General features: G+C 38.6%; 3 protein-coding genes and 2 pseudogenes across 4 annotated transcripts; 1 reads left to right on the plus strand and 4 right to left on the minus strand.

The window, feature by feature from the left end:
* The first annotated feature begins 2,716 nt into the window (after window positions 1-2,716).
* LOC114819503 (CAX-interacting protein 4-like) lies at window positions 2,717-4,507 on the plus strand (annotated as a pseudogene).
* A 1,521-nt stretch (window positions 4,508-6,028) lies between these two features.
* Window positions 6,029-9,540, minus strand: LOC114819499 (LRR receptor-like serine/threonine-protein kinase EFR). Its single transcript, XM_029088405.2, has 2 exons — window positions 6,695-9,540; window positions 6,029-6,586 (listed from the first exon to the last, which is right to left on the minus strand). The coding sequence occupies exon 1, from the start codon at window positions 9,407-9,409 to the stop codon at window positions 7,142-7,144; it is 2,268 nt and encodes a 755-aa protein (XP_028944238.2). The 5' UTR covers window positions 9,410-9,540; the 3' UTR covers window positions 6,029-6,586; window positions 6,695-7,141.
* On the minus strand, window positions 6,219-7,028 carry LOC139189419 (probable LRR receptor-like serine/threonine-protein kinase At3g47570). The gene is made up of 3 exons (XM_070808369.1): window positions 6,695-7,028; window positions 6,436-6,586; window positions 6,219-6,321 (listed from the first exon to the last, which is right to left on the minus strand). The coding sequence occupies exons 1-3, from the start codon at window positions 7,026-7,028 to the stop codon at window positions 6,219-6,221; spliced, it is 588 nt and encodes a 195-aa protein (XP_070664470.1).
* Window positions 9,541-10,016: 476 nt separating the features above from the next.
* Window positions 10,017-15,191, minus strand: LOC103422806 (putative receptor-like protein kinase At3g47110). 2 transcript variants are annotated; one of them, XM_070807711.1, is made up of 4 exons: window positions 14,628-15,191; window positions 14,036-14,122; window positions 10,700-13,363; window positions 10,017-10,586 (listed from the first exon to the last, which is right to left on the minus strand). In XM_070807711.1, exons 3-4 carry the CDS (start codon window positions 13,245-13,247, stop codon window positions 10,219-10,221), a joined length of 2,916 nt encoding a protein of 971 aa, XP_070663812.1. In that variant the 5' UTR covers window positions 13,248-13,363; window positions 14,036-14,122; window positions 14,628-15,191; the 3' UTR covers window positions 10,017-10,218. The 2 variants fall into 2 exon arrangements, with proteins under 2 accessions (XP_070663812.1, XP_008359087.3); XM_008360865.3 differs by lacking the exons at window positions 14,036-14,122; window positions 14,628-15,191 and having other exon boundaries at window positions 10,700-13,540.
* Window positions 15,192-15,968: 777 nt separating this feature from the next.
* Window positions 15,969-18,277, minus strand: LOC103407693 (RHOMBOID-like protein 1; annotated as a pseudogene).
* Window positions 18,278-18,640: the final 363 nt, after the last annotated feature.

Here is an 18,640-nt window from a genome sequence, read left to right on the forward strand (position 1 = left end):
CACGTCCATTTTCATGATCATGAGACTCTCCAACAACATTTTGTGACTTTTCACCAACATCATTTTCTCTCAAATTTTCAACTGACTCATTCTTTGTAGAGAAAAATTTATTAAGAGATCCTCTTAAACTTTCGGCAATTTCGTTATCCTTTTCATATTACCAGAGAGTTGTTTCCTAAAAGATATGGCTTCAATAATTTGTTTGCAAAAATTACCTACACATGATATAACAAAAATATACTATGAAAATTATCATTCCAACACATATTATATATTATAAAAACACTAACACAAAGTCTAACATATTATAAAAATTGAACCTAAAAATTGGGTTTGAAATGAAATCAAATAATTAAATTAGTCAAGAATTCAATTCATCAACAACAATTCTATACATCAATTATCATATAATTCTATATCACTTGCAAAATTTTATATTAAATTATGAATTGATAATTCAAATTTAAAAAATTAATTTACCTCAAAATTCAAAAGGGTTGGTGGTGAGTGAATGATCTTGCTGTTGAACTTTTGAAAAGGGAATCAGGAACTGAGGAACGGCAGGGAGGAAGTGGGGAACAAAGGGGGGTGGTCCGGGTGGGAATTAGGGTTGTAAGGTTATGGGAAATCGGGAAAGGGTTGTAAAATGGGGACCGAGTGGTCCCTGACTCCCTCTAATAGTCTAATGTTTGTTTTTTTATTTTTTAGCTGTAATTCCCAAAACTTGGAGGCTGGACCGAGTGGTCCCAAATCCCAAAACTTGGACCGAATGGTCCCAAAACATGGGCCCTTTTTAAAACTTTATTGGGCAATGGGCTCTTGCCCTCCAGCCCTTATTTGGGCTTTGGACGTTTTTTTTTATTTTTTATTATATATATATATATATATATATGCATAGTTATTTGGGTTTTTGGTTCCCCTTCAATTTGGGACCCTAGACAGCTGCCCCTGTGGCGCTGGGCCTGGGCCGGTCCTTGTGCCTATTCTTTGGCAACCATTTCTCGATGCATTTCTGGTGATACATGTGATTACACGTTGTCAGCCGGCATACGTCCCCATCCTTAAACTCGTCGAAGCAAATTGACTACAGGTACAACTTTCACTTCTTCGGCAACTCTTTCTTGTGTATGTGAAAACCGTCGAGGTTTGTTCCGGTGTTTGTGCTTCAAGATCTTGGGTTTGTTCATCAGTTGGGTTATTTTGCCTTTTGCAGCAGTACAGTAGAAATATATAGATGATGGTTAAGGGCAAGATTACTCGCAAAATTATTTGTACTGATCCTGATGCTATTGGTGATGGCGGAGGAGGAGGAGGAGGAAGAGAAGGAGGAGGAGGAGGAAGAGGAGGAAGAAGAGGAGGAGGAGGAAGCGGAGGAGGAGCCACGGCTAACATGGGTAGCTAGTAGCTACTCATCTGCAAGAGGATTTCAAGTTATGAGGCTTTCAAATGGGAGGCTAAAGTAAGAGGCAAGAAAATGATAAAAAGGGTAAAGCTTTAAAGTTGGGGGTTTCATTGTACATTGTGTGGACGTTTGACAAACTAAGGTAGCAAGAATGTATCACTATGTCGATTATTTGGTTCACCCTTACAAAAATGCAATGAACAAAGTTCATAAGCCAGGACGTTAGTTCAGAGTTTGCTAGATATGTTGACGATTAAGTTAGTGGCTTAAATTCAGATATTACACTTGTTGCTAGAGATGATTTATATAGTAAAATGAAAAGCATACGTTTGGAAGGTTTGTAAAAAAGTGCTAATGTGCATTTTTTAGTACGATTGAAATTGAAAGAAAATGTTTTAGCATAAGGTAATGAGAAATTGACAGTTTCAAGAACAAATGTGTAAATTAAAAGAGTTTTTTTTTAGAACAAAAATAAAGAAAACGTTATCTTTTGGTAACTATTGTGCAACATGTCAACAAAACATTAGATATTCTAAAGGGCGAATAAGTGAATTAAGTTTCACAATGTATTAGTTGGAAACAGCTATTTGATTGAATCTAAAATTTCTCACTTACAAGTAAAAAAGAATATCAGTTAACCGTAACAGGTAATATTTACTATAATTCTATGGACGGATCCCTTTCCACCTAATCTACCAAGTCCGTGATCCAGACCGTTGAAATTTGATCCAACGGCTACAAACAGGGTCCCTTTAAAAGTTATAATAACTGTAACCGTTGAATCAAATTTTAACCGTCTGTATCTCAAACTTGATGAATTAGGTTGAAAGGAATCCGAAAAAGATTCCGGATTCCTTTCCTAATTTTGTACATGTGAGATTAAGAATATGAATCAAACGCGGAACCTCGAGTTCTAAATTTAATTCTCTGCCCTGAGTTACAAAAACGAACCAGGATCCTCTCCTGAGCAGTTCCCTAGGGATCGTAGGGATCTCGTAATCTTGTCCGTTCATTTTATATCGTGAGGTCAGTTTTTGTTAGGTACTATTCATATTTGAATTTTAAAATTTAAATTTTAAACAATTTCTGATCGCACGATATACGATGAACGGACATGATTGCGAGATCCTTAGGATCCCTAAAGAACTGCTCAGGAGAGGATCCTGGTTCTGCAAAAACCTTGTGACAGCACTGCTAGAAAATCGAGCTCTAAATCCAATCAAAACAACAGGCCCAATTCTGCATCATACTATGCCTTGCCACAAAACGCAACGTTTCATAGCATACAAACAAAAGACGACTGGCAAATTGATGTCGGCCAATAAAATGGAAATAAAAAAATATATATTTGATATACTCAGTCGGGTTCAACCGTCCCCGATCACGATATCCTTTTGCTTTTCGACAAGTTTCGTTTCGTTTCGCCTCTCCTGTCCGATTCAAAGGTAAAGATTCAATCTTTCCGTCTCAACTTTCGCTCTCCTTTGATTTCTGTCAATTGCAACGTAGAACAAACCCTAGAATTTAAATCCCATCGCACGGACAATTTTCGATTCTCTGTTTCGAAAAAGCTCGAAATTGTTGTCGTTTTTTGTAATCGCAGGTCGACTTTATTGCATTAATTTCTGCTCGCTGATTGTAATTAGACATTTTATTAGGAGTTGTAAAAACCCTAGAATTTGAATTTCAAATTGTAGAGTTATCGAACCCCTTTTGGGTTTACTAGCACTTAGGGTTTCGTATTGATCGCAAATTAGATTAGATTCAAGTAATTTTTGTTTTTTTTTTCCTTTTGTGGGTGTTGTAGTTTTTGAGAATTCTGATTTAGTTTGTGTCTTTAGGGTTTGATCTTCGAATTTCAAGATGCCTGCCACAGCGGGAAGGGTTCGCATGCCCGCGAACAAGCGGGTACATAGTAGTGCCGCCCTTCAAACCCACGGTATATGGCAGACTGCAATTGGGTATGACCCCTATGCACCCAACAAAGATGATACCAAGAGCTCTGCGCAGCCCAATGTGCCGAATGCTGAACCGGATGGTGAGAATGTATATGTGAGCTTCCGGGCCTCCTTGCTCTTGCCCGTATAACTGGGTCCAGCGCTGGTGAGACTCGTGGGTCGTGCAGCAGGTGCAGCCATGTTGGGAACCTCAAGTTTCAGTGCAGGAACTTTCTGAGTGTTAAGGAAGATAAAGAGAGAGAGAGCCGGAAGGGATTCTGGGTGATGTTGCATCAGAGTTGGCTAGGTTGAAGAGGAAAATCGGTAGGACGAGTGGGAAAAATGCGGATGAGAGTGAGGAGAGTGTGGATGAGGATGAAGACAGTGAGAGTGAGGATTTGGATTATGATTCAGAGATTGAGAGGATCATTGCTCAAAAAAATGGGATAAAGGTTAGTAAAAAGAAGTCGAAAAAGAAGAATGATGACACAGACGATGATGAGTCAGATTCAGATTCTGGGAAGAGGAAGAATAGAGGAAGGTCGAAGAAGAGGAGGAGCAGCAAGAGGAAATATGATGATGATTCAGATGAGTCAGATGAAGGTAGGAAGAGAAAAGGAAGGAGAAGCGGAGGAAGAGGGATGAGTCCTCAGATGAGGATGGTGAGCGTCGGCGGCGGCATAGGAATAGTAGGAAGGAGAAGAGGAGGAGAAGTCATTGGCATTCAGATGATTCTGAATCTGATTCGTCTGATGATTCTCGTAAACACCGTCGGAGGAGCAGGAAGGCAGCAACACCATCTGATTCTGATGATGATTCACGGGTAGGTAGGGGCAGGAAGCGATCTGAGAAGAAGAGCTGGAAACGCCATCACAAGGATGATGAGTAAATCTTTTGAGGAATGGATTCGAACTGTGTACACCAGCAAGTCACTGAATATCGTATGTAGTTTGCAATGATATGCTTTTGCAACCTTTGTATTGCTTCTGTTAATTTGCTTGGGCAAGCTTCTGTTGCGTTTGGATCTTCTGCTTTGTGAGATGAAAGTATCATTCTGCTGATTCAGAAGTTTGAATTTCTCTGGTAATGTGTATTTATTTAATCTTGTGCCTCTTCTGTTAAGAATTTACATTGCATACCGTCAACGTGTATTGCTTATCATTTGTGATGGTTTGGATGTGTTTATTCTATGATTGTGTATTTAGTTTGGAAGGTTCTCTATTTTATTTCTTGTCAAATTGTTTCCGACAATCTTGTGGTTTGTACAGCGTTGGGAGTTGTTTTTGGCACTTCAAAATTGTCGTCTCAAACTCTTATAGCAGCTCTCGAAAAATTAGTTTCGTAACGTCGCTTTGGAATTTAATGAAGATATTTTGTATCGTTACATGTAGAGCTGTAAAATCCAAGCACGCAACGCTCGTCTGGCATTCATCACCTTATGCGTGTGTTAGTTCATACTTCATATGACCTGAGCAGATCGCTTTAATTGAAGAGCGTCGAGATTAACATATCTCCGGGAATTTCCGCTCCGAATCATACATTTTTCTTTGAATTGGAAGGCACAAAATTAAGTAAAGCTATGCCCCATTCATCAGAACAAAGCAATTTATTGATCACATTGAGGAATTCAAGGATTGCTATGCTGCTTGGATTAGTAAGAAAAGTGAAATCATGAAAAATGGGTACAACTACCATTTGTCCTTTTTATGCAAGAAAGTGGGGGAGATTCTCTAAGAAAGCAAGGAAACAACAGGGTAAGACGGGCATGACCGGGCGTAATCTTGCTGATTTGATGACTAATCTTGTGTTGCAGCTCCCTGGTTGTGCTCTGCAAGCCTAATGCCAACACGCATGGAATGCTTTAGGAACTTCTCAGCACATCGCCTGACACAGGTTTCCTCTTGCTTCTGCAGCGATTTGTGCTTAAAGGTGTCGAGAGAGACTGAGAGAGACTGAGAGAGAGTAATTGAGTCTTTGAATCTGAGTTAGGGTTTATTTGGATTCAACGGTTGAGATTAAATCCCAACCAAATAGGACGGCCATTACAATTCCAAATATATATTTACAATTTAATAATATATATATATATTTTTTATTTCGGTTCGGTTTGGGATTATGTAAATCTGAGACCGATTCCCATACCGAATTTTCTCAAAGCCTCATATTCGGCTATGAAACTCTTTGATGCTCCGTAACTTAAACATTTTAAACACCTTCATCTCTACAAGTACAAACCAAGCTCTATTGTCAGTATAAATTATAAAGAACCCTTTTGTATACAAACTCAAAATTGCCAACACCAATCAAATTAGCTGAAGAAAACCGATCAGTGGCTTTTGAGAAGGTAGCACATGACACTTGCAAGTAGAGCAAGTCCGATTACTAAAGGGATTATTAATTTCAAGCTATAAGCTAATCTTCTTTTCTTGGAGCTCTTTAGACTTGCGATTGGGCAGCTTGAGATTAGGAATTCCCTTGCAGAATCTAGTGTTGTCAACAATTGAAATAGCACTTTAGTTTTCGACAACACCTTACACTGATGGTGGTCAAGTTTGATAGGAAACTCAACTCACCATCTTTACAGCTTCCAAGATGATTTTATTGAATGTTGAGGGTCTTGAGGTTACGAATCTTTAAAAAATTTGGAATCTGTCAATGTGAATATTCAACAATTTCATGGCTTGAACTAGACTTTAATCAATGTGAATATTACACAAAAATACCAAGTACAAGAAGTAGTCGTACACTCTTCACACAATGAACCTCATTGGTGATTATTTACATTGCAAACTTCCACATCTACAGTGGTAACATAAAAGCTAGACTTCACAGGCAGTACATGTAATTTTTCTATCACAAAAGCACATAAAAAAGAGTTTCTATCCAAGAAAAGTATTCCTAATGGAATGAAGTTCAGATGCAGCATCATTGATATTATTTAGTCGATCTGTTGCGGATTCAGCAGAACAAGCAATTCCAATTCTAAATATTGAACTTAAGCACACCTCAACTTTATGAATTCTCGCACTGCATTGATTGGGATTCTTGTTCGTGCCTCCTTGAAGAAGTGGTGCGTCTGCAATCTTAGTAACTCACCCGGGGAGAGCCATCTTGACAAAATTATGAAGGTTCAAGCTATCACCAAACATGTTGTCTGTGGGTCCCTTCCCTGTAAACATCTCCAACAAGAGAATGCCAAAGCTGTAGACATCACCATTCGTTGACACCTCACTCCCCATGCCATACTCTACAATTCAAACATCACATTTGTGTATAAATAGTTCAGTTTGAATTTTGTAAATTAAATATCCAAAAAAAAAGGAAATATAATGAAGTATATATCGAACATAAATACTTGGAGCTGCATAACCAACGGTTCCTCTTATTCCAACGGAACTTGTCTGACTCTGAATTGCTGAAACATTACTCGTTACTTGTGAGAGAAACCTTGCTAATCCAAAGTCAGAAACATGGCCAGTCAATTCCTTGTCCAAGAGAACGTTGCTTGGCTTGAGATCACAATGAACTATTGGCATTTCACAATGATTATGAAGATAATCCAGTGCACAAGCAACACCAATGGCAATTTCTAGCCTTTGAAGAAGACTTAACTTCTTGGGTACATGATCTCTTAACTTTTCAGTTCCAGTAGGTGGATGCAGCCACTCCTCTAAGCTCCCGTTGTCCATGAACTCATAAACTAGAGCCTTGAAATCATTACCATAAAAATCAACACTTGAACACACGGTTATAATCTTGACGAGATTTCGGTGCCTAATATTTCTCAAAGCTTCACATTCGGCTATGAAACTCCTCGAAGCTCCATGGCGAACAAGTTAAACACTTTCACGGCAACAAGTTGAGCTTTATCATCCTCATCAAGAACTCCTTTGTACACAGACCCAAAACTACCAGCACCAATTAAATTAGCCTTTGAGAACCCGTCAGTAGCTTTGAGTAGAGTAGAATATGACACTTGCAAAATAATGTTCCCCAAAGTGCTCAATGGAATATCTTTCCTTTTCTTCCTTGACGAACAAAGAAAGAAATAGGAGAACACCATGGCTATTCCTAGAAGAGCAAGTCCAAATACTAAAGGGAGTATTAGTTTCAAGCTACGAGACAATCTTCGTTTCTTGGTCTCTTTAGACTTGCACTTGGGAAGCTTTAAATTAGCAACATGGCTGCACAGATTAGTGTTGCCAACAACTGAAATAGCACTCGCATTTTTGAAAACACCTCCAGTTGGTACCACACCCCAAAATTGATTGAATGATAAGTTCAGATTATTCAGGATTCTAAAGTCTTCTAAAAATTTTGGAATTTGGCCCGAAAAATTATTGCGAGAAAGGTCTAGATCTCGAATCCCTCTCACTGAACTCATAGACAAAGGAATGGACCCGTTGAAGAAGTTTCCTTGCAAATGCAGGACTTCTAAACTCTCACAGCCACCAAGGCTACTGGGGAGTTCTCCAGATAACATGTTATCAGAAACGTCCAGTTCACTTAGACTATGGAAATTCCCAACCTCCGGGGAAAGGGAACCTGTGAAGAGGTTATTAGACAAGCCCAAAGAAATCGATAAGGAGGGGAGTCTAAAAACTTGTTTGGGTATTGTGCCATTAAGAAGGTTATAAGAAAGATTCAACGATTGCAGCCCATGGCATTCCCCAAGACCTGAAGGAATGCTACCCTCAAGATAATTTCCATCCAACGCAAGATGAAATAACATGGTCATATTTCTTAAGGAAAACGGGATATTTCCTGATAATGTGGTATTGGAAATATCTAATATTCCAATGTTTGACAGCTTACCCATGTCAGAGGGGAAGTTACCTGTGAAGCTATTATTCCCCAAATACAATGATTCCATGCTCACCAGATTCCCTATCCCAGATGGGATGCTTCCATATATTTGGTTGCCGTCAACCCAAAACATTTCAAGTTTGGTTGAGAGATTGGATATTGACATGGGCAATGTCCCTCCAAAATTGTTGGTGTTAATAATCAACCTTAGTAACTGGGTGGCATTGGTTAAGTCCGAGAGAAAACGTAAGTCACCATCTTTACCGCTTCCAATGTTATTAAGTTGAATGCTGAAATGCACGAGGTTGTGAAGCTTTTGGAGATTCGGTACCCGTCCGATTAGGTTGTTACTCCCAACATCAAAGAACCAAACACCTGTGACATTGGATATTGAGGGAGGTATGGACCCAGTGAGTTGGTTTGAGTTGACGCTGAAGTATTCGAGATTAGGAAGACTTTTGCCAATATCTGATGGAATACTCCCTTGAATTTGGTTTAATGCAATGGAAAATGCAACAAGAGAAGAGAGGTTATAAATGGAGGAAGGGATGCTACCAGACAACTGATTTTCGCCCAATCCCAAGAAGGTTAATTTTTTCAATTGGCCAAGAGAACTGGGGATGTTTCCCATCAAGTTATTACTAGCAATATCTAGTCCCCATAGAGACGAAAGGTTCCCTAAAGAAGGAGGGACCTGTCCCGTTATATTATTAACGCTTAATGAAAAATTTTGCAGCTTCGACAACAATCCAATTTTTGAAGGAATTTTACCCACCAACTTGTTGCGAGAGAAATTCACATGGATAAGGTTGAAGCAATATGATATATTGTGAGGAATACTGCCACTAAACGAGTTAACGTCTAATCGCAATACATGCAATCTACGCAAATTCCCAATTTGTGGAGGAATTTCATGACTGAAGCTGTTGTTTTGGAGCCACAGCTCCCTTAGAAAACTTAGATTTCCTATGTTTGGGGATAGTTTTCCTACCAGATTTTGAGATTGCAGGTCCAGGTTAGTGACCCTTTGGCGATGTCGACCGTACGTCACACCATGCCACATGCAAAAGTGCGTGGATTCGTTCCAGGAGCTCATCACGTTGTAATTATGGAGATCTTGCTTTATTTGAGCTTTGATGGCAAACAACGCCAGCTTATCCGTCGCATTCCCTCCGAGTCCCGATTGTAGGGAGCTCCAACAGCAAACGAACACTGCATTGCAAAGCAAGTATATGAAGATCAATTTCACAACCAAAACCCCCATTTCTGATCTGGTTAACTATATAAGTAGAGAGAGAAGCAGAAAGAAATAGAGAGATGGCTGTTGAGTTGTGAAAGTGGTGAGTTCCATTTGTTGCATGAGAAGACAATTATAGAAGGATAGGATCATAGGAGGAACTTACACCACAGTTTCTGGTTCTTGAAAATTCAAACGGGAGAAGGAAAAAGTCCAAGTAAATGATAACCACCTTGACTTCTTTTTTAGAAGACTTCACTAGCTTACTTCCACTACTGGGAACTGTTGTTAATGCACCTTATTCTTGAAGCTGAGTGGAAACAATTTGGCAACCATCCATAATATCCTTATCATGCGCTGTGATTCGGATTAAAATTTCATCGAGAAAACATGCATATATGACCTTGACGAGATTTTGATGCTTGATATTTCTCAAAGCCTCATATTCGGCTATGAACCTCTTTGTTAAACACCTTCATATCTACAGGTACAAGCCGAGCTCTATTGTCAGTATAAACAACCCCATTGTATACAAACTTGAAATTGCCAACACCAGTCAAATTAGCTGAAAAAAAACCGATTAGTGGCTTTTGATAAAGTAGCATATGACACTTACACTGATGGTGGTCACGTCTGATAGGAACTAGATTTTAATTGATGTGAATATTCCACAAAAATACCAAGTACAAGAAGTAGTAATACACTCTTCACACAATGAACCTCATTCGTGATTATTTACATTGCAAACTTCCACATCTACTGTGGTAACATAAAAACTAGACTTCACAGGCAGTACACGAAATTTCTCTATCACAAAAGCACATAAAAAGGAGTTTCTATCCAAGAAAAGTGTTCCTAATGGAATGAAGTTCAGATGCAGCATCATTGATATTCTTTAGTCGATCTGTTGCGGATTCAGCAGAACAAGCAATTCCAATTCTAAATATTGAACTCAAGCACACCTCAACTTTATGAGTTCTCCCACTGCATTGATTGGGATTCTTGTTCGTGCCTCCTTCAAGAAGTGGTGCGTCTGCAATCTCAGTAATTCGCCCGGGGAGAGCCATCTTGACAAAATTATGAAGGTTCAAGTTATCACCAAACATGTTGTCAGTTGGTCTCTTCCCTGTAAACATCTCCAACAAAAGAATGCCAAAGCTGTAGACATCACCATTCGTTGACACCTCACTCCCCATGCCATACTCTACAATTCAAACATCACATTTGTGTATAAATAGTTCAGTTTGTATTTTGTAAATTAAATACTCCAAAATAAAAGAGGAAATATAATGAAGTATATATCGAACATGTATATACCTGGAGCTGCATAACCAACCGTTCCTCTTATTCCAACGGAACTTGTCTGACTCTGAATTGTTGAAACATTACTCGTTAATTGTGAGAGAAACCTTACTAATCCAAAGTCAGAAACATGGCCAGTCAATTCCTTGTCCAAGAGAACGTTGCTTGGCTTGAGATCACAATGAACTATTGGCATTTCACAATGATTATGAAGATAATCCAGTGCACAAGCAACACCAATGGCAATTTCTAGCCTCTGAAGAAGACTTAAATTCTTGGGTACATGATCTCTTAACTCTTCAGTTCCAGTAGGTGGATGCAGCCACTCCTCTAAGCTCCCGTTGTCCATGAACTCATAAACTAGAGCTTTGAAATCATTACCATGAAAATCAACACTTGAACACACGGTTATAATCTTGACGAGATTTCGGTGCCTAATATTTCTCAAAGCTTCACATTCGGCTATGAAACTCCTTGAAGCTCCATGGCGTAACAAGTTAAACACCTTCACGGCAACAAGTTGAGCTTTATCATCCTCATCAAGAACTCCTTTGTACACAGACCCAAAACTACCAGCACCAATTAAATTAGCCTCTGAGAACCCATCAGTAACTTTGAGTAGAGTAGCATATGACACTTGCAAAATAGTGTTCCCCAAAGTGCTCAATGAAATTTCTTTCCTTTTCTTCCTTGACGAACAAAGAAAGAAATAGGAGAACACCATGGCTATTCCTAGAAGAGCAAGTCCAAATACTAAAGGGAGTATTAGCTTCAAGCTACGAGACAATCTTCGTTTCTTGGTCTCTTTAGACTTGCACTTGGGAAGCTTTAAATTAGCAACAAGGCTGCACAGATTAGTGTTGCCAACAATTGAAATAGCACTCACATTTTTGAAAACACCTCCAGTTGGTACCACTCCCCAAAATTGATTGAATGATAAGTTCAGATTACTCAGGATTTTAAAGTCTTCTAAAAAATTTGGAATTTCACCTGAAAAATTATTGCGAGAAAGGTCTAGATCTCGAATCCCTCTCACTGAACTCATAGACAAAGGAATAGACCCGTTGAAGAAGTTTCCTTGCAAATGCAGGACTTCTAAGCTCTCACAACCACTAAGGCTACTGGGGAGTTCTCCAGATAACATGTTATCAGAAAGATAAAGTTCACTTAGACTTTGTAAATTCCCAACCTCCGGGGGAAGGGAACCTGTGAAGAGGTTATTCGACAAGTCCAAAGAAATCGACAAGGAGGAGAGTCTAAAAACTTGTTTGGGTATTGTGCCGTTAAGAAGGTTATAAGAAAGATTCAACGCTTGCAACCCATGGCATTCACCCAGACCTGAAGGAATGCTGCCCTCAAGATAATTTCCATCCAACCCAAGATAGTATAACCTGGTTAAATTTCCTAAGGAAGACGGAATATTTCCAGATAATTTGTTATTGGAAATTTCTAATATTCCAAGGTTTGAAAGCTTAGCCATGTCAGAGGGGATGTTACCTGTGAAGCTATTATTCCCCAAATACAACGATTGCAAGCTCACCAGATCCCCTATCCCAGATGGGATGCTTCCATATATTTGGTTACCGCCAACCCAAAACGTTTCAAGTTTGGTTGAGAGATTGCATACTGACATGGGCAATGTCCCTCCAAAATTGTTGTCGTTAATAATCAACCACTGTAACTGGGTGGCATTGGTCAAGTCCGAGAGAAAACTGAAGTCACCATCTTTACCGCTTCCAATATTATTATATTGAATGTTGAACTTCAGGAGGTTGTGAAGCTTTTGGAGATTCGGTACCTGTCCGATTAGGTTGTTATCCCCAACTTCAAATAACCGAACACTAGTGACGTTGAATATTGAGGGAGGTATGGACCCAGTGAGTTGGTTGCGGCCGAAGTTGAAGAATTCGAGATCAGGAAAACTTTTGCCAATATCTGATGGAATACTCCCTTGAATTTGGTTTAATGGCATGGAAAATGTAACAAGAGAAGAGAGGTTATAAATGGAGGAAGGGATGCTACCAGACAACTGATTTAACCCCAATCCCAAGAAGGTTAATTTTTTCAATTGGCCAAGAGAACTGGGGATGTTACCCATCAAGTTATTACTAACAATATCTAGTTCCCATAGAGACGAAAGGTTCCCTAAAGAAGGAGGGACCTGTCCCGTTATATTATTAAAGCTTAGTGAAAAATTTTGCAGCTTCGACAACAATCCAATTTTTGAAGGAATTTTACCCACCAACTTGTTGCGAGAGAAATTCACATGGATAAGGTTGAAGCAATATGATATATTGTGAGGAATACTGCCACTAAACGAGTTAACGTCTAATCGCAATACATGCAATCTACGCAAATTCCCAATTTGTGGAGGAATTTCATGACTGAAGCTGTTGTTTTGGAGCCACAGCTCCCTTAGAAAACTTAGATTTCCTATGTTTGGGGATAGTTTTCCTACCAGATTTTGAGATTGCAGGTCCAGGTTAGTGACCCTTTGGCGATGTCGACCGCACGTCACACCATGCCACATGCAAAAGTGTGTGGATTCGTTCCAGGAGCTCATCACGTTGTAATTATGGAGATCTTGCTTTATTTGAGCTTTGATGGCAAACAACGCCAGCTTATCCGTCGCATTCCCTCCGAGTCCCGATTGTAGGGAGCTCCAACAGCAAACGAACACTGCATTGCAAAGCAAGTATATGAAGATCAATTTCACAACCAAAACCCCCATTTCTGATCTGGTTAACTATATAAGTAGAGAGAGAAGCAGAAAGAAATAGAGAGATGGCTGTTGAGTTGTGAAAGTGGTGAGTTCCATTTGTTGCATGAGAAGACAATTATAGAAGGATAGGATCATAGGAGGAACTTACACCACAGTTTCTGGTTCTTGAAAATTCAAACGGGAGAAGGAAAAAGTCCAAGTAAATGATAACCACCTTGACTGCTTTTTTAGAAGACTTCACTAGCTTACTTCCACTACTGGGAACTGTTGTTAATGCACCTTATTCTTGAAGCTGAGTGGAAACAATTTGGCAACCATCCATAATATCCTTATCATGCGCTGTGATTCGGATTAAAATTTCAAAACCAAAACCCCCATTCCTGATCTGCTTAACCATATAACCAGAGAGAGAAGCAGAAAGACATAGAGAGATGGGTGTTGAGTTGTAAATTTGGTGAGTTCCATTTGTTACATGACAAGGAAATTTATACAAGGATAGGATCATAGGAGGAACTTACACCACAGTTTCTGGTTCTTGAAAATTCAAATATGAGAAGGAACAAGTCCCAGTAAATGATAACAAGTAACAACTTTGAACTTTGGCTTTTTTCTTTGGACGACATCATTACCTTACTTCCGCTACTGGGACTTATTGTTTGGCACTTTCGGTTCGCCAAGGACCAAGACCATTAAAGCACCTTGACTTCAGAAGCTGACTGGAAACATTTGGCAACCATACATAATAGCATTATCATCCATAATTCATTTTGGCAATCATCCAAAATGGGAAAAACAAATACATGGAACCCAATATTTTCTCACATCAAACGTCACGGTGGTGTCACCTAATATGAAAGTTACCCTAGCAGGGTGACCCTAGCTATGAATGGAAATTTTGAAGTATGTACGTTTTCTGAGGGGCCCGACTGTGAGATTGCTGATTTTCTCATAGTTCTCCTAAAGTATCATTGCAAGAAAGCTTGTTGTGGATGCAACCTTTTTAAAAATGGTAACAATTACTAGTGCGATCAAGTTTTCTTAATTTTTAAACTTCATGGGGGCTTAAGTCTCTAGCAAGAGAATTCCAAAACTGTAGATTTATCCAGTTATTAACGCCTCACTTCCCAAATATTGTTAGCAAATTGAGAACAAAATAGTTTGAATTATGCAAAAGTTTAAAAGAAAAAAAAAAGATATTGTGGAGAGGACGTGAATATTTACCTCAAACCACATAACCAATCGTTCCTGTTATTCCGGCGGAACTTGTCTGTTTTGTTGAAGCTTTTATACTATTCAGTTGTGTGAGAAACCTTGCTAGTCAAAGTTAGAAACATGTCCAGTACTCGACTTGTTGTACAAAAGAACAGTACTTGGCTTCAGATTGCAATAAACTATTGGTGTTTCACAGTGATTATGAAGATAATCGACTAATCAAGAGCACAAGCAACATCAATGGCAATGCTGAGCCCTTGCAAAAGATTTAAACTCTTGGGTGCCTCTCTTGCTTCTTCAATATCAGTCGGTGGATGCAGTCACTTCTCTAAGGTTGCTTTTTCCATGTACTCATAAACCAAAGCCTTGAAATCATTACCAAGAGAATCAACACTTGAACATGCAGTTATAATCTTGACGAGATTTCGATGCTTGATATTTCTCAAAGCCTCACATCCAGATATAAAACACTTTGCTGCTCCAAGTTAAACACCTTTACGGCGGCAACCAATTGAGCTCTATCATCAACATCGAGAACTCCCTTGTACACAATCCCAAAACTTCCAGCACCAATCAAATTAGCTTCAGATAACACATCAGTAGCTCTTAGCAGAGTAGCATATGAAACTTGCAAATAAGAGTTTGTTATTGTACTTGACGAAATTTCTTTCCTTTCCTTTCTTGACGAACAATGAAAGAAATATGACAAAACACTAAAGGGGATTATTTAATGTCAAGTTTCAAAATGATCCTCCCCTATTGGACTTGCACTTGCATTTGGAGATTGGCACTAACTCCGTAAAATTGTCTATTTCTGTGTCACCCTTTAAAGTCCAACTTCGTCAAAAACCAAAGTAATTCATACTTGTTTTTTCATCTAATTGTTATCCAATAAATAAATGAACTATGTTTTTCAATTAAATACTGAAATTTTGACAATGTTAATTAAATGGTTAAACGATTTTTATTTAGTTGATTTTTTTTTTCAAAGTTGGTCTCTAGAGGATGAACTAGAAAGTATACATGTGTCTGATCATCTTGCAACATTGCAGAATGAGAGAGAGAGCCGAAAAGGTAGAGCGCAAAGGTCTGATTGAGAGGATCCGTAACATCCCACATTCAACAAACTTAGGTATGGGGAGTAAATTGCATGTTTGAGTAGTTCTATATGGCGAGTAAATTTCATAGTTTTCGGTATGGGTTTCAACTGTTATGAATGGTAAAAAAGAGGTACAAAGGCAGTAAAAGAATGAAAAGATAATGACAATGAGAACCATTGCTTGGTGAATACACAAGACTATTCTACCCAACAAAAAACAAAAGAAAGAGAAAGCATACTTACTACAAGAATGAAGCATATCAATCAACATTCTATCAACTCTGAAATCTGTACATGTATGGTCAACTGCAAAGATCAGCACATAGCTGCTGAGTCCGGGAGGGGCTGGGATCCGACAATGAATATGTTCCATTTCTACCATTGCTTACGCACGTTAAGTTCAGCTGATTCCCTATCTGGCTTGACTGCAAGATTGGTGCATATATGCATATAAAGAACAATATGTCAGTACAAAACCAATTTATAGTACCAACAAAGTACGTTGCAGAAGCAATTTCCTAACACAGAATTTCGCGAGTCATTTCTTAAACTACGTTTCTTTAAGGCATTAGACTAAACAGCATGCCAAACTAGAATAACTGAATGCAACCATGATCATATTAATAAGCAAGCACTTCTATCTATCAAATATTAAGGCAGAAGTTAATATGCGCAGAAAAGTACATCATATTATCAGACAATAAATATTTTGCGACTTGCAATTCCATTTTGATGTAGGGACACAGCTCAAATAATGACACCAGGAACAATGGTTGTTTAGATTGACCTCGAAAAAGAGTAACCAAGCCAAGAGTATACTTGTCAAAAACATGACTTCTATCAGAAAATGCCTGCATATACTGATACTACGCAAATACGAGGAAAATGAACCTTAATTTCCAATAACAAAACAACAAAGTACTGCCAACACAAGCAATCCAAAACAGCAAAGTAGAAGTCGCTATCAACAAAGTGATCAATTAGTATTACACAGAGAATAGCGATAACACAATGCCTTCTCCAAACCATTCTGATGAGAAACAAGCAGATACAGAGCCTATTCGCAATGAAATATTACAGGACACAAGATATCTATATATCTACACAAAATCCAGTTCTCTGATTTGATAAAAAAAAAATGTGCACGCGTCAACTATGGCTACCAGATTCTCATGCAGGGAGTCGATTAGGTTCATGAAGTCAAACAGTTAAATCAGAGATTGAGGAGGAGCTTACCCAACAATCATAGTATCAAAGAGAGGACCCACAATACATATTGATACGTCTTTTGTTTAGACTGAACTGGAGTAGTAACACGTCCAGGGGAAGCATTCTGTTGGGTAAGCCATTTAAACTGGGGGCGGATCAAAAAAAAAAAATCCAAGAGGAAATCCGGAGACAAATCCTCCAACATGAGCAAAGTTGTCCACGTGTGGTAGAATTCCCGCTGCTAAGTTTATTATGATGATGAAAAGGAGAGTAAGCAATGCTGCTAACTGCAGATCGAAATCTGAAACTGTAAGATCAAAGGGTTGTGCACATACTATAAAGAGGTGCATCATTGAGTATACAGAATTTTATTTACCTTATTTACATACATTGTCCAATTTGATGTGAGCTCTGAAAGCATGCTTCCTAGTAAACCAAAAGTGCACCAGAAGCACCAACAGAAATACCATATTGAATAAAAAGAGCTGAAAGCAAACTCCCACCATAACCAGACATGAGATATAGGAAACCAATTCGAACTGCCAAAGAACAAATAAAAAAAACATTAGAATTTCAAACCAATTAGTTAAAATAGTTCATCAAAACAACTGTACGTGATGTAGATCAGCATCAAACTATTATTTTTTCAATCTTTTCAAATAGACGGCATCTTGAAACATTTCAAAATGAGGCGCCATGTCTACATGTACAGGATATCCAAAACAATCTTTGTTCCAACAGATGTGATGGAAAACTGAAATAATCTCTCAGCTTCTGTTTCAAGCAATTTTATTCTGTAAAATGGAATACTATGTCTAAAACTAAAGTTTGAACCCCATCTTCGGTGTATAAACTCTTTTCTTTGCTCAACGCTGAATAAAATGTCCTCTTGTTTCCATCAAACCAAACAACATACCAGTGTAAGTTATAATGCAACCAGCACTACATGACCACTACTCTAGGATTACAATTCAATAAACAAATGCATAGAAATCCTCTGTAGATTAATCGCAAGGTAGCTAAAGCCATCCGGAAAGTGTTTCTCTTCTAGATTTATGAAAGAAGTTTTGCACTTGGTAACTAATTTATTATTCTACAACTTATGTCGTGTGCTTTATCTTTTACTACAAACACTTATGGATGTGGCCATACATGCACGATAACTTACATGAAGCTAAAAATCCAGATGCATACCAAATCCAAATTCTTGCCCAAGCCGAATTCCAATGAATACAAGACTCAGCACATTGGCAAGCACATGGAAAACTTCAGCATGTAACCACATACATGAGATCAGCCGCCATCCCTAGTGTTGATGAACCACTCTCTGCGTGTCTAGAGCACCCATCTTTTCTAACCTTCAGGATGAAAACACATGAGAAACAAGTTAGATATGCAACTGAGACCTATTGACCCTTATGGGGCATGTCTATAGCTCTTATTTCCAAACAGATGATAGCTCCCTCACCCTTGTAGTGCTACTTTTAGCAGTTGTAGATTTTGGATGATGCATACTGAAATCATTTCAGTGAAATGAGCACATTAAACAGCTTAAAAGAATGACAAACAAGTCCTTTAAGAATGCACACCCGCTCTTACCAGAGATATTAAGACAAAACAATTTCCATGATCATTCTACCATTGGCCTCACAGACCAAGGAAAGTTGAACGAAAACGAAAATTTTGAAACCAAGTCGCTAAAGAACACTAATGT

The sequence above is a fragment of the Malus domestica genome, chromosome 11, assembly GCF_042453785.1.
Source record: "Malus domestica chromosome 11, GDT2T_hap1".
Classification (NCBI taxonomy): Eukaryota; Viridiplantae; Streptophyta; class Magnoliopsida; order Rosales; family Rosaceae; genus Malus; species Malus domestica.